Below are 15,521 nucleotides of genomic sequence, written 5' to 3'. Positions count from 1 at the left end.
TCATATCGTTTCAAAAATCTTCTCAATAAAAAAAAAAACCCCCCAACTGTTTTTGTACAGCACATTTTTTTTTTTAATGGACATGTAATGAAGACATTATGTAGGTGACCACCACGATGCCGATAGTCATCGTTTTGAAAAGAAAATGTATAAAATAATATTTTCTCAAGTCCACATCGAAAGTAAAGCTCGTGTGTTTAAAGACACTTTTCTCGTTATTTAAACAATAATATAAAACAAAAAACATAAATAATATTAAAACAATAATATAAAACTTAGTTCAACGGTTAGGTGACAAGTTCAAAACTTAACCCGTCGACAAATGGGAAAATATAGCCGTTTGAGGCTGTTGCGATCGGTTAAAACCTTAGAAATTTAATGATGTTCAATAGGTTTGAGTTTACACATAGGCTTAATGTACACCTGGACGTATCTTAAGTGATAAACTGTTAAGAACGGCCACGTTCATAGAGAAGTGCATCTACAACGCTTTAGACCAAACGTGGCTCGACAAATTTGGCCAAAACATATACGGTTGCAATCGGCTTTTAACACAAGACAAGCTATTCGCTATAAAATTATGAAAATGTTTTTAAAAAAAAAATCATATCTTCAATTTTCACACAGTCATAAAAATAAATAATACTTAAACTTTATATATATACACAATATGTGTATGTGTATATATTATATACTGTAATAATTGTTCAAAATAATAATTATACATATCATGTATATATATATCGATAATATGCATTTGTATTTTTCCTTATTATTTTACTTTACACATATATTTTATTACAACGACGACGACGACAACAATGTACACCTAACCTAAACAACAAATTTTACTCTTCGCTTGAAAAAAAAAAAAGACATAAATATAATAATATATAGTATGGAGATTATTATTATTATTATTATTACAAAAAAAAATATATATATATAATATATTAAAACACAAAAAAAGTGAGATTATACATCGACACAAAGGTACGTACTACTTTTTTTTACAAAAATTATCAATATTATTATTAGGCGTATTGATAAATAATTAAATCGTAAAACAACGAAATAAGAAATCACAGAAGTTAAAAGCCATGAGATATACATATATATATATATATGTATATAAATGTGAATGATGAACATATGTTTTTCGTGGCGCAGCCGTAGTAGGACTCGACTCTCGCTTGAGTTACGGCTACGCCACCGCTAGTTGCAAAAAATATAAACGTATACTTGACGAGCACGCGGTCAATAAATATTTAAATACGTACAAACGAAACATAATCATTACTTTACTTTTCAATCCAGTAATTTTTTTACATTTGAAGAAAACGCATTCCAACGACCTAGAGCGTAAGACACGCCATCACAATATTGTCGTCGGACATACTTTTCAACAAAAAAACCATTACGATTCAAACGAACAATTGAAAAATAAATATATACATACTTTTAGATGTATATTTTACTTATATAATCGATATCAATACGAACACATATAATATATATCTTGTACAACAAATATAATAATTATTATGTATTTTTATAACAGTAACCGCGTACCGTGCGTTTTAAATTTTTATTTAAGAACTATATATCATATACGTATATATATATAAAAACACATATTAATGGACATATAATATATATCGTTCATAAAATAATGGCATTCGACAATAATAGTTTTTTTTTTTTTTTTAAGGAAGACTAACAAAAATTCTCCAAAATCAAAATTAAAAAAATTGTTAAATTGCACGATTCGAAAACATTTCCATATCAAAATAAAACGCCGGTCGGTTGCATTTACAATAATAATAAAAGTAATAACAAATAGTAATGTTTATTATTATTTTATATTTCTAATAAAACGCTCAGCAACGTCGACCAGCGGTATACGATAATTATTATATATTTTTTTTCACAACACGACCGATGAAACATATTTATATCCGTGATGTCTACGCAAAACTAAACGTCTAGAAAATTTAAATTTACACTTTTTGTCCTGAAGACTTACAACATATATTATGTATAGTAAATAATAATAATAATAATTAATAAAAAAAAGTATTAAAAAAAAAAAAAAAAAAAATGGAGGGTATTACTGAAAAAATATACAATTATATCAATAGTCAAAAAAAAAAAAATATATATATATATATTTATATGTACGTATCGAATACACGACCCGTTAACGCAACGACAATCCGTCATCGAATGGACGATCTAAGGAAATGTTGCGCATCCACTTGTCGCTAGACGTTAGTTTTTTTTCGAGAGCCGTATCTCCTCTTAAGTATACTTGATTCATTCTTAACTATTTTTATTCGTTTAATACGTCGTTCAAACATCGCAAACAACACAACGGTTCATAATATGGTGCAGGCCGCCGAACAACAACTGCTACTTGCGCCTTTACTTTTTTGTCGCTGATCTGGAAAAACAAAATAAAAAAAATTATGATTTTTAATCAAGTCGCTTATCGCATCCAAAACAACAACAACAATTTTTTATAATTCATAAGAAAAAATTAATAATTACTATTAAAATATTTTCACTCGACAAACATCCGAATAAATTTCTATTCGAACGATAAATAAAATAATATAAAAACATAATTTTTTTTAAATATAAGAAGTTCAATTAATATAATAAAAAACCAAACAAATATATGTATATTTGTTTTAGTATCCGTTTCCAAAAAAATTTGTATACTGTGTACTATAATAATATTTAAATGAACATTTATGTAGCAATTATCGAGCCGCTAAGTCTCCGGTATAGTTTATTATATTCGCCAGTAAATATTACTAACGATAATACACTGAATAAATGGATTTTGAAGAAAAAAAATACCTAGCTGAGTAACATTAGGTGGGAGCAATTAGGGGCGGGGCTTAGGGGTATTAGCACCCCCAATTTTAAAATAAGCACTCTAATATTTTTCCTATTTATATGTTTACACACCTATAAAATTAAAATACTAATAAACTCAAGTGTTAAATGGTTAAATTATTATACAACATTCTTGCTCAAGAAAACATCAACTTCATTAATTAAAATTTAAGTTTAAATACATGGAAAATGTAGCATTTTAAGCACTCTCAAATTTGTTTTAATGAAACTGCGCCTATGATGAGGAAGGCATTGGGTCCATTTCAAAATATATTTACAGCTCCTAGTTTAAAAATCGAAAATCTACATAATTTATTGATCATGTTTTTAGGTTATCAATACAACAATAATCGACGGCCGACATAATATTATTATGTGACATTGCAAACGCATTTCCGTTTATCCTTTATTATCAAGAAACTAGTCACCGCTGTTGTATTTGTTTTTATAAAGACAATATTAACCTATAACGTATATATTATCGTGGCTTTTAGTTTGATTAATAATAATACTACTTTAACGTTTGTATTGACTCGAGCAAGCGTTGCTCATGACTAAAGCTCGGATGTTTATGACTGCATATTTTTTTTTTACTGAAATCAGAATTATACACAAATACGATATAAATTCAATTCATAAAGACTAGATTTTAAACCAGCAAACTTATGTTGCATATATATTTGCATATTTGACACTTATATTTGCCTATAGTAATTAACCTGTGAAATGTTATTTATATTATGTCAATTCGGCTATTTGAAAATTCAATAAAGGCACATAATTGCATATTTTGATGTTTTTAAATGCATATTTTAATACATTTATATGGTCATTAACATCCGAGCTCTACTTATGACTTAATAGTCTAAACATTATAATATATATATATATATATATATCCTAATGTGTAATTTTCATTCGAAATTCTGTACTCATTCTGGATTACATGTAGACATCACCAAAGTTTTCACAGGTAATTCTCACTTTGAATACTAATAAATCATTATTGCCATAATATTATAATTTACAACAAAAAACCAACTATTTTCCTTTGAGTAACGGACATGTAAATAAATAATACCGTTGCTAATTATTATTTTTTCCCCCATTTTATCAAGAGCCTTTTCCCCTAGAAGGAGTGAACCTTTTTAATTATTAAGACACCCTACCCACGGATAAGTGTTTTTTTTTTTATTGTGGATAGGGTTTCTTAATAATTAAAATATATTAATCCGCCTAGTGACTCTGACTTACGTTGACTATGGAACAAATATCTTTGTACCAGTTTGTCAAACGAAATTCGAAAATTTTATTTACAAAGTATTGTATTAAGCAACATTGGAAATATATTCAAAATGTTTTTCTCGACAAATTACATTTGTGTTTATGTAAAAAATGTATATTTACATAAAATATTACTTCTAAGCGTACATTTTATTTAAGAAAACAAATAAACTGCAAACAATGATTTATCATTTGTTATTAGAAAGTAAAACATTACTCACGTTTGAAACTCACATCCGTTAATTAAATATTTACATATTTTTATGGAACGATGAAATATAATAAAACAAAAAAATCGTGATATATTTATTTTAAAACATTTTTTTTTATATTTTTATCATATTAATACTAATCTAACAGGGTCATTTTTTATTTGTACAAGAAATGATAATTTCAAAAACAATGAATTATTTCAAGTACTTTGTTTTCGTTTACCTCTTCAAATAATTTTAACTTTGATGCTATTATTTTGAACACAGTTTTGTATGAACGTTTTAAATATAACTTGTTGTTTTTAATAGAAAAATATTGCATTTTATTATTCGATTTCTTCCCTTTAAATGATATTTATTGATTTCAGTTGTTATATTTGCAAAAGAAAACAAAGTTAAAACTGAAAAGTGATATTGAGTCACATAAATGACGCCCAGGTTTGTTATGGTAATAATGAGAAATTAAAATGAGAGGAATTCTGTGACTTATTTTCAAACTTAATACCTATAATTAATTTCTCAATAAAACCTCCTAACACCTGTTGTCGACTAAAATTTGTTAAACATAAATATACCCATTTTTTTTTTTAAATACAAGGTTACTTCACTACTAATTACCTATCCAACAGCTGCCACACCAAACCTGGGAAATTTTTATTTAAACACACCATCTATTTTCAAAACGATCTTTATCAAAATAAGAGTGCAGTAAACGCATAAAAATGGCATATTATATTATATTTTTATTATAACATCAATCGTCCCTAATTTTTTCAAAAAAATTAAAAAAACATGCAGTGACGAAGAGTCATTCCAGGAGAGTCCTCGTCGTACTTAATTTAAAAATGACTTTACAATTATTATAGTGTCGTTGCCAAATCGGTAATAATCAAATGCCCGGAAATGGAATACACTACAATATGTATAAAACAAAAAAATAAAATAAAAAATTACACACGACCAACAAACGCAGACGGCAAAGAATGACGTTCGGTTAGGTCGATTGTATTTAATCTCGATGACGATAAATTATAAACGGTTTTTTTTATCATCGAGGCGGAAACGGTCGACTAATTAGTTTCACTGGTTACATATTATTTGAACTACTATGACTGGGCTGGACGTACAATTTCAATTGATTATCAACACTATCTAATTCGGCAGAATTTTTTGCCCATATTATTTTTTAACCCATCGCCCCTGGGGGAAACGTTGCCTAATAACTGTTATCCACTTAAAAAACACAAAATATTAGTGTATTATTTAATCACATATCGTTATGTCATAACGATAATTAAATTTAAATAAACACGTATACCATTTAATTATATATCCACTCAATATTAAAATATGTGTCACTATAATAACTGTTAACAATTTGGAAAAAAAAAAATCTATCTCGACTCTTGAAAAAAAGTTTAAGTTTTCCCATATTTGTCTTTCTTTATGTCGTCCATAATCAAACAACTAAAACAGTCGTATTTTGAGTGCCTCGTTTTTATTTTTAAAAAAAACTTATTTAGGCAAGACCTAACTATAAAACATATTATTACAATATATTTTTTGCTCAACACCAAACAAAGGCTGGGCTTCTGTGAAAATAAAAATAAAACTAGCGGGTTTACAATCGCAGATAAGTGCAATGTTTTGGAAAATTATTTTTTATGGAAAAAATTACCTATACCATAAAATATTATGAAATTTGTTTTTTCCTTTAAAATTGATGTAAATAATTGTATTTACAACCGCTATGGAAAAATCTTAAATTCTTAGTGGTATGGTTGTCGCTACCTCACATCCCCTCTCAAATTTGGAAATACTGACTTGCATTTATTCTAAAAGGTGTAATGGCCTTCTACCTACATCGTCTCGCAAAGCGTATAATTGCTTTTTTTAGGCCTGTATTATAATTATTAATCGGTTAATATATAGTTTTAAAAGTGTTTTTTTATTTCGTTGATTTTTTTTTGTTATTATTTTACCATCAATATGTCTTATGGCCAGATTTGCGAGTTACATCAGAAAGAGAACAGACAGCAAGAGGACAATCTCTTGACAGCTGATAAGAAACGAATGCCGTTACCAGAAAATAACCAGAAGGGAAATCTAGGCTGGGACTGATAAGTGTCCGACATCTTGTTTAAGCAGATTACGTACAATCATCACGCTTTTTCCTGGAATTGTCTATAGTCGTCCAGATATAAAGTTTCCCTCCTGGTTATTCACCTGTTATCAGTTATCGGCTGATAACAGCGAATCGACGAAAAACAGAATCGGCCAATCACGATAGGACGTGTGCGCGATGGCCAACGTGTTTTCTCCCGGGAAGGAAAGAATGAGTTCATAGAATAATCGTCGCGTTAGAGGAAAGGTAAAACAAACAGTAGTAGTTTATTATTCGTTCAAAAACACAACATTGCGCTGCTCGTTTTACGAGCCGGGAGACAAGTCATCCGAACGATCGTCGTCGGTGGGGAAATCCCATTCGGAGGTTTCGCTGTTAGATTCCGTTCGCGGATCAGGATAAGAAGAAGAGAAGCGTCGACAACGGCGGCAGACCGAGGAAGGGACCACAACCAGTGACCGGACAACGACCGGTCGTTCTTCTCACCTTGCGAATTGGGTTCTGGCAGTGTTTCCCTGGGCACGAGATGCATGACTGTGGTCCGGGCCGGCGCCAGGCCCAAAGCGCCCAACGTGACGTTGCTGTGTAAAAATCGTCCCTGGTATATCAGTCGGAGGATCTCGGCTTTTTCCACCGCTTCGTCCGCCCAATCTGTAATGAAAAAAAAAAAAAATACATATATAAATTGTCAGGTCTTCAAGTCCAAAATCGATGGGTAAAAATACGATCAACTGGATAAATTCGATATTAACATGGATATGTTTTTGGGCTGGGAGGGTGTGTGGGTCGAGACACCGGCTGGTGATAAGAGTGAAAATCAAGAAAACAGAGATGAGCAACAGCTGATAACGGCTGCCTCAAATGGGTCTATCTGGAATTGAGAGTCCACCGAAAAAGCGGAACTGTGATGAGTGATGAACGGAAGGTAGGCTGGGGAAAAGGCAGATGTTCTAATGAGTGTTCACGGAAGAGGAAATAGGTGGGAGGAGATAACAGTGCGATAGGGAGGGGAGAGGAGAGAAATAAATGTACACAGTTTAATGCTTTTCTCAGTGTATAAAAATATAAATGTATTTAAACAAAAAACAGGGCTGCCAGCTGAAAAATATAGTTTTAATAAGTGTGAGAAGTGACATATCAAAATTCTGTAATCACTTATCAGCTGATTTGCTTACAAATAATAATCCCTTATCGAGGATCGGAGAATCTAAAAATGTTGTAAAATTTATATTTTATGACTCAATGTTTTTTTTTTAAATGTTACTGTTTTTATATGCCAAAGTAACAAAAAAAACACTATTTGGCATCTGTTCATTGAAAACGTGTTCGAGCCAAAATTTATATAATTTGTTACGCCTAAAACAAATGTTGAATAAAACAAATTAATAGAATACAGTATTCTGGCAGATTACTGATGTTGAACTTGAAAATTGTTAAGAAAAAAAATAGTTATTTTGGTTTTTGAATAGATTTTGTATTGTTTTGTTTTTTGACAATACAATATAAAATTCGAAACATTTAACATGTTTTTTTTTTATGTTTTCCAAAGTGTTAACTACTTGGAAACATACATTAAAATTGGGAACAATAATATGCTGAAAATGTTGACTAGCTACTGGCTAGTCTTCAAAGGTCTAGAAAATAAAAAATAAATAAATATACAAATATATGTATATTGTAATTTTATAATATATTCTCATGTTAATTACTATATTTCTCGACGACTGCCAGATTAAATAACGTACCACCCTACTAATTAAGTTAAAAATTGTGCCAAATAAAATGCAAATATTTTTTTATCAACACAAATAAATAAAAAAATTAACATACAGGCAAGCAACAAAATAATAGACGTTTGCCCACCCAAACGATTACCAAATAAACAAATAGTAGCGCTAGAGTTCAAATAAAAAATATACCATGAAACATATTTTATCAGTAAACGTTACTATTCAATGTACACTACTACTATTCACAGGTCTCATACATATTGTAAATGATATTAGGAAATATAGATTTTAATTATTATTTCTACCGTTACAAACATTTTGGACAATATTATAAAACGTTTAGGTTGTGTATATTCCATAAAATAATACTACAGTTCATTTCTCAGCATAATAATATTTTTATTATTACTTAAACACCCCCTCCTATTGATCCGTCAATATACTTTGAGATACCCTACATACATGTTTGTACATATTTATTACAACTTACTCAAACTTGATGCAAAATAATTATATCAACACTCTCTCTCTATTTATTTAACAAGACCGACTTGGCGGTGACTGAATCGTGTTTGGGTGATAAAATTAAAAATAATGACTAGACGATATATAGTTTTGTACGGTTTTTTTTTAAATTTATTTTATTTTAAAATACATACGAGAGAGTGTGTGCTCGTCCAACTCATATATGTACACGAGTCCACGGTACAAATCTTAACACACGTTGCACTTTAGATTATCACACACACATCTTTGGACTAATTATCCAAAACGGATAACATTTATGTTGTAGAGTGATGAAAAAAAAAAATGTAATTAATAATTGTCCAAAAAATATAATATGTAACACGGTGGTTAACCTACACTAACGTAATCGTTGTAAGTTAGTTTTTTTGAAACGACCCAAAAACAATAATTACCGGTTTTGTATAAATTAAAAAGCAAATTACTATAATAATATGTTAGACATGTTCAGACCTCGGTCAGAAATCGTGTGAAACATAATGTTATTAAAAAATTACACAACAATTAAGGGGACTGAAACCGTCCGACTGTATTGATTTGATTGTGTTCGTTGAAGAAGTTTAGCAGCCAATAAAAAAGCTGGTTTTGGTACAGTTAAAGAGTTGGTTTTTTTTTCTTCATAACATTTTAAACGGAGGAAAAAAATAATAAAAATTATACTGAATTTTAGCTTCGATGCGATAGCTGAGAAGGTATTGGTTTTATAATGATGTGTGTGTATGTTTTTTTTAGCATAATATCAACAGACCATCTTGTACAAACCAAAAACAAACCATTATATCCGTTTAGAGACTATTACAAGTTCTATTACTTACTGGAAATTTAATATTCGCGATACGTCATAAACGTGGGTTACATATGTACATATATACGGTAATAAGAACGGTTAGTGAAATTAATTTTTTTTAGTCGCGACTTTTACTTTTTAAACTACTTTTATACCAAGACCGGGTATAATTATTATTTTTTTTTTCTTATATATAATATGCTGTAGTGCGAGCCATTTTAATGAGCGGCTCGCACTTAAAACGGGATTCGATCAGGTGCAAAAATATAGTATTATCTTAACGTAGCGCGAAAAACAGCCTCGACTACTGTAAATTGTTTAGAACCCCCCCCCCTCACCTATTAACAGAGTTGGGCATTGTTCGAGTGAAATTAAAAAAATACAATTTTTGTCGTTAATTATTCGAATAATTAAATGGGCCATTTCAAAAACGACGGGTCACTGTTGTTTTACAAAAAAAAAAAAAACATTCAAATTTAATACTTAGACTACTCTACATATTATATTATACTTAGTTACATTTTTTTTTTTTGTTATAAATTATACCTATACAATTTTTTTTTACTTTTGACCTATATATTTTCCTTGCAAAAACAACATGACAACATATTATGTCGTTAACATGTGTTCAGATTTATTGAAATCTAACGGCAGATGCTAAAAATAAATAGGCAAAAGTGCAAAAAAAAAAACAAGTTTAATTAAATTTATTCTTCAAGTCATAAATGTGGTAAAATTTTAGTTATATATAATATTTGTTGTTCGAATACTGTAATATGTAATTGTTTTTTTTTTTCCTTTCTTTTTCACTTGTTATTTGTTCATTTCTAATTAAACGTTGTCCAACCGTGTGTGAAAAATACACGTGTCGTACAACAATACACAATTCGTGTTTGTTAATTTCCAGTAGATTTAATTAATTAAAAATCGACTTCAACGTCGACGACGAGTGGACATTAATTCTGTTATTTCTCAACCGTGTATTAGACATACAAGTGTATAACATAACATAGATATTGCACGATCACGGCGAAGCAATTTCAGGCCCGGTTACTCTAGCTTATGAGTGGAACTATAAAATTAATAATAAAAAAAATAAAGAGGTGGAGAGAAAGTCACACACTCACACCATTGTACGCGATCGCTGGCAGAAAGATACATTCGAATACGCATAATATATAAAGAAGGAAGCTTTCTCCTCTTCTTAGTTTTTTTTAATTGACACAAATTTAAAAATTCTATAACGCTTCATTATTATTTTTTTAACACTTACAACAACGAAAGGGAATAAGTCGAAAATAGGGGAAAAGTAAAAAAAATCTAAAATTCCCGGAAAACCAGTTTTTTGATAAATACAAAATTTTAAATAAAAAAAACCTCAAAACTTTTTACATTAGTAACATTTGTTTTATTTTTCCCAGATTTTTTAGGTACTTATTTTGTGTCCCTTCCACAGCTGGGGGAGGAGCCTGTACCATTTTCTTAAATAAAATACAAAAAGAAAGTAGAACAATAGTTTAAAACATTTCGATGAATCAAAAGGAAATCCATTAATTGAAACAGTAGCTACATATTTTTTGTACATAGAGTTGCTAATGTTTGCCGGAACTTAGCACTCGTGGCTTCCTTTAGATTTAAATAATATAAAATAAAGGGTTTTTGTATATATTTTTCCAGTATTCGGCAAGTATATGCATAATATATTTATAAAATTTTAAAAAATGACATCATCAAATCAGTGAGATAATTTGACTAATTATCAAAGTAGTGAATGAAAGTGACTAGTTTCCGCCCCTGCAATTAATACACCCCTGAATAAAACAAATGTAATCAAAAAAACTTTATCGTTGACACGGTAAGTTATAATATTATAAAATATACTAATACTACACCAATATTATTTTACATATATTATTATAGTTAATATAATATTATAAAAGACTCCACTTCATAAATAAACAATGTTATTTTCAAAAGCATATTTTATAAGTTTATTTGTTCTATAATTTTGCCATACAAACATTCGTTTCAAATCACAAGATGCAACTTATTCCTTTTTTTTTTTGTTTTTAATAAGCGATAAAATCAGACGCCATTTTTGTGTATAGCACCGCTCGTAGGTATCCTTAAATCTAATATAAGCCCTAATGTTTTCCACGCTTCTCCGCAATCCATTAAAAAGTAAATAGCTGTAGGCAGATGTGTTGACATAAAAAATTAAGGACTACGATTTTCGGTGGCTCTTTCTGTGTGTATTTGTAACCGATTCGAAATTGCCCCCAAACATATTTTATCACTTTAACCTCCGGGCGGCCTTACCAAGACACAGTTTACAATTCAATGTATGTAACCTTTACCTTTACACCTCGATTGCTCGCAAAACAAAACAAATATTCCAATATCGTCCAAACGATAAATTTCTATGACCAAGGGGCGTCGGCCAGTCCCGATTATTCTCACGAGGCTATAATTTTCCTTTTTATAATAGAAAAATATCGTTTTATGAATTATATTAAACAAAAAAAAAACACCTCATCAAGGTTAAACACTACAACACTAACCTTCCGTGTAAATTAAAAAAAAAAATCAATCTAGAATTTCTATTCACAAAAATATGGTTTTCTTCGATCGCCTTGTTTCTTTCTCACACACACACACACTTATCCTATATTCTCTTCTGTCACTAGATTATTATATGAATACAATTTTTTTTATCATTATTATTATTACACCCATTTACACGATGACACGTACGTACGAGACCTAACCTACTTTTGCCGAAATGTGAACACACACTAATAATATTGTTCACCTATTTTATTTTTTATTCTATCTACGCTAACCGTGTCACACAATAGGAATCGATCAAATATATATATATAATTACCGTACACGTTACATTGTTATTGTTGTATTTTATTAGTACATTTTATTTAATAATAATAATACAAACAAATTAGTGTGACCTACAGACGGGTAATTGATAAAAAAAATTTTAAAAATGGGTAGGTGAATTAGACGAAAACGAATGTGAAAAATTACACGTTTAAAGCGAATTCTGCAAAAAAAAAAAAATCAAACACAAAACAAGTATTTTGCATATTTAATAAAAAAAAAAAAATACACTATATCTTGCTGAGTAAAAACGATAACAGTTAACACGTAATTATGTTGTTATTAGGTATTTTTTTTTATTACTCATATTGAAGTTAATAAATAAACAGAGAAAAACTCGGTGTACAGGTAAATCTGTTAATTAACGTCCGCATTATACATACATATAGTGCACCTACCTAATGCAATCACCGCAAAAAAATGTCAACAAAAATGTGTATACCTATATATATTTCTAACTAACCAGAAAACGGACGGAAATTAATTCCATACAAATTATTTAATAAAATTAAATACAAAAAAAAAATGGACCGACTGTTAACGATGACGGCTAATTAATAACAAGGAATCGGGCAAGTTATACAACTTTATTAAATGTCAAATTTTTTCTAACCTACACATAGAAATATATTGTAACAAAATACGAGCATAAGTGTAGCCAAAGTTATTTCAAGGTGTAAATAGTTTGTCCATATAGTATCAAAAACGTTATTTTAGCTTCGATGCGCACCTAACAAGGTACTGTGTTGTTTTTACAATTATGTATTTTTTTACTTTTATATCTGGACATCTTCTAAACAGATGAATATAGGAATTTTATTGGGAAAACAATTAAAAAAGTTCATCCGCTTTTCACTTGCCAAAATCGAGAAAAAACCGTAGGTACGTGTAACTTTTTTTAAAACGGTCTTATTTTTCTTTATTAACAACAGTGTGTGATATTTTTGTTTTTTTACATCAACGTAATATCAATATTTGTGCCAATAGCAAGTGGTGATCTCTGAAAAAAAAATATCTATTTAAGTATAATTTATAGAAATGTTAATAGTTAGTTCCACCACACACACTTTGGCACAGAGTAGAAGAATTTTGTTGTTTTCATAAGGTGACTACCGTACGGATGGGGACGAAAATACGATTATTAAATGCAAAATGTGTACTTGCCAACAAAACGGAATTAAGTCGTCCGAGTGTAAAAGAAAATAGATACCTACACACAAAAAAAAAAACAGTAGTACAAGCCAATCAGAAAACTTTCTGATAGGTAATGTCGATAAAAAGAAAACCCGAGATTTAGTGATGATGTGGACGATTGGTTTTAGGTACGCGAAAATACATGGCTTTTCGTTTTCTATAAGAAAAAAAAAAAAAGAAATCAGACTAAATTATTTACAGGTAAAAAAAATAGCCAAACGAACAAAATCGAATTTGTATTTCGCGAAAAATAAAAATAAAATAAGCAGAAATGTGCTCTGTAAATAAAACTGCTAACTGACACAAGTGTAGTCTCATAGAAAATACGGATTCAATTTTCTAAAATAAAATTCGTTTGAAAATTTCACAAGCATTTTCTGAGTTTCCCAGACGGGACAAGTGTTTTTTTTCCTCGTCATGAGTTGTCGTTTTTACTTTATAAAAACTTGTATTCCAGGTATTTTTTTTTTTTTTTTTGGCGAATAATCGAATATTTAATAAAGTATGTATTCTTTCGCCAAGTACACCTAAATAAGCGAAATAGAGAAAAATGTACCGTCCTCCTTTTAAAAGAAAGAGGGTTTATGATATATATATATATATATATTTTTTTTTTTTTGGTTTGTCGACGTTTATCGATAACACTATGTCTAAAGGATATTCCATACAAATTTGAAACTAATTGGACAATTATTATTTTTTTTAATTATACTACTAAATATAATTTTTTTTTTTTTTTTATTAAACATATAACTATAAAAAATGTATACAGGAACAAAAAAATAAAATACAACCCGAAGACTTGCTGCTCGGAAAATGCCGCGTTTCGGCGGACTTTTCAAGATAACCGAAAATCAATTATTCAGCAACACTGCGACCACAGTGTTATGTTGCGAACACCGCTGAGTACACCACGTGGTAAAACACAACAAAAAACAATAACATTTACTGGCGTTTGGATGGCTTGTTTGTATTTTTTTTTTTTTTTTTTGCCGTCGATTGTGTTGAATGTAATAAATTAATTATCATGGGAATAACGTTTGCCGTACTGTAAAAATAACACTCTTAATTAGACGACATTGTGGTCGTGGCCTGTCACACACACAACAACCAACAAGACACAACACCGACTCTTTTTATTATTATACACACAGTTAGTCTCAGTCAGTCAGTCAGACGAACCGACGACGGGGGTTACTGACATCGAAAGACCGTTTTGAACGTGTCTCTCTCTCTCGTCGTTCTTACCTAATTAAATTCGGTACCGACAGTTATACATAATAATAAGGCTGATTCGAGGGAAAGCGGAATTTCCTGTCTTTGTCCACGTCTATTCCAAAATATGTGATTTGAAAAGAAAAAATCAATATTTTCCCCCGAAGAGGATCATCAAAAACAATAACACCTTGCGATCACACATTTTTCTGTCTCTTATCAATCAATTGTTATCAGTCGATTCTGTTATGTCAACCGTCTGATATCGGTTATCCAGCAATGTCCACACTTCTACCCTACCTTCCCCATAGCCATATTAGACATATTGTTCAAGTGTGTTTAAGTGATTTAATGATGATAAAATTAACTATATATATATAAATAATATCTCACAAGATCCAAAAATCACATTTTTCAGAAAAAGCAAAAAAAAAAAAAAAATGGAGTAGTCTTACCTGAATAATGTAGAAATATAATAAAATATAATATAATAATGAGGCCACGAATCTGTCATCAAAATCAATATTTAGTCGTCTCCTAAGTTTTTAATTTTTTGTTTGAAACACAAAAAAACATGAAAATAAGTTTAAAAGAATTCGCTGTCACAAAATAGTTTTTAAAAAAAAAAACCATTTTAAGATCTATTAAAA

The 15,521-nt window shown here is 29.7% G+C and overlaps 1 protein-coding gene across 2 annotated transcripts in view; it reads right to left on the bottom strand.

Moving 5' to 3' along the window:
* Positions 1–771: 771 nt before the first annotated feature.
* The window catches only part of LOC126841390 (ubiquitin-like protein 3), a 34,674-nt gene continuing 19,924 nt past the window's right edge, over positions 772–15,521 (bottom strand). The window contains exons 3-4 of one of the 2 annotated variants that reach the window (XM_050577842.1): positions 7,012–7,176; positions 772–2,443 (exon numbers count right to left, since the gene is read on the bottom strand). In XM_050577842.1, coding sequence (XP_050433799.1) covers positions 2,379–2,443; positions 7,012–7,176 — 230 coding nt within the window. In that variant the 3' untranslated portion in view covers positions 772–2,378. The remainder of the gene's footprint in view (positions 2,444–7,011; positions 7,177–15,521) is intronic. The other variant, XM_050577843.1, reaches the window with a different exon arrangement.

This window comes from Adelges cooleyi, unplaced genomic scaffold (assembly GCF_023614345.1).
Source record: "Adelges cooleyi isolate 19-005CV unplaced genomic scaffold, UGA_ACOO_1.1 ACOO_flye_CR_arks_rails_tigmint_CR_PRNA_381, whole genome shotgun sequence".
In the NCBI taxonomy this organism is placed as follows: Eukaryota; Metazoa; Arthropoda; class Insecta; order Hemiptera; family Adelgidae; genus Adelges; species Adelges cooleyi.
The sequence above is the reverse complement of the archived record's forward strand: the minus strand, read 5'-3'. Positions and strand labels throughout refer to the sequence as shown.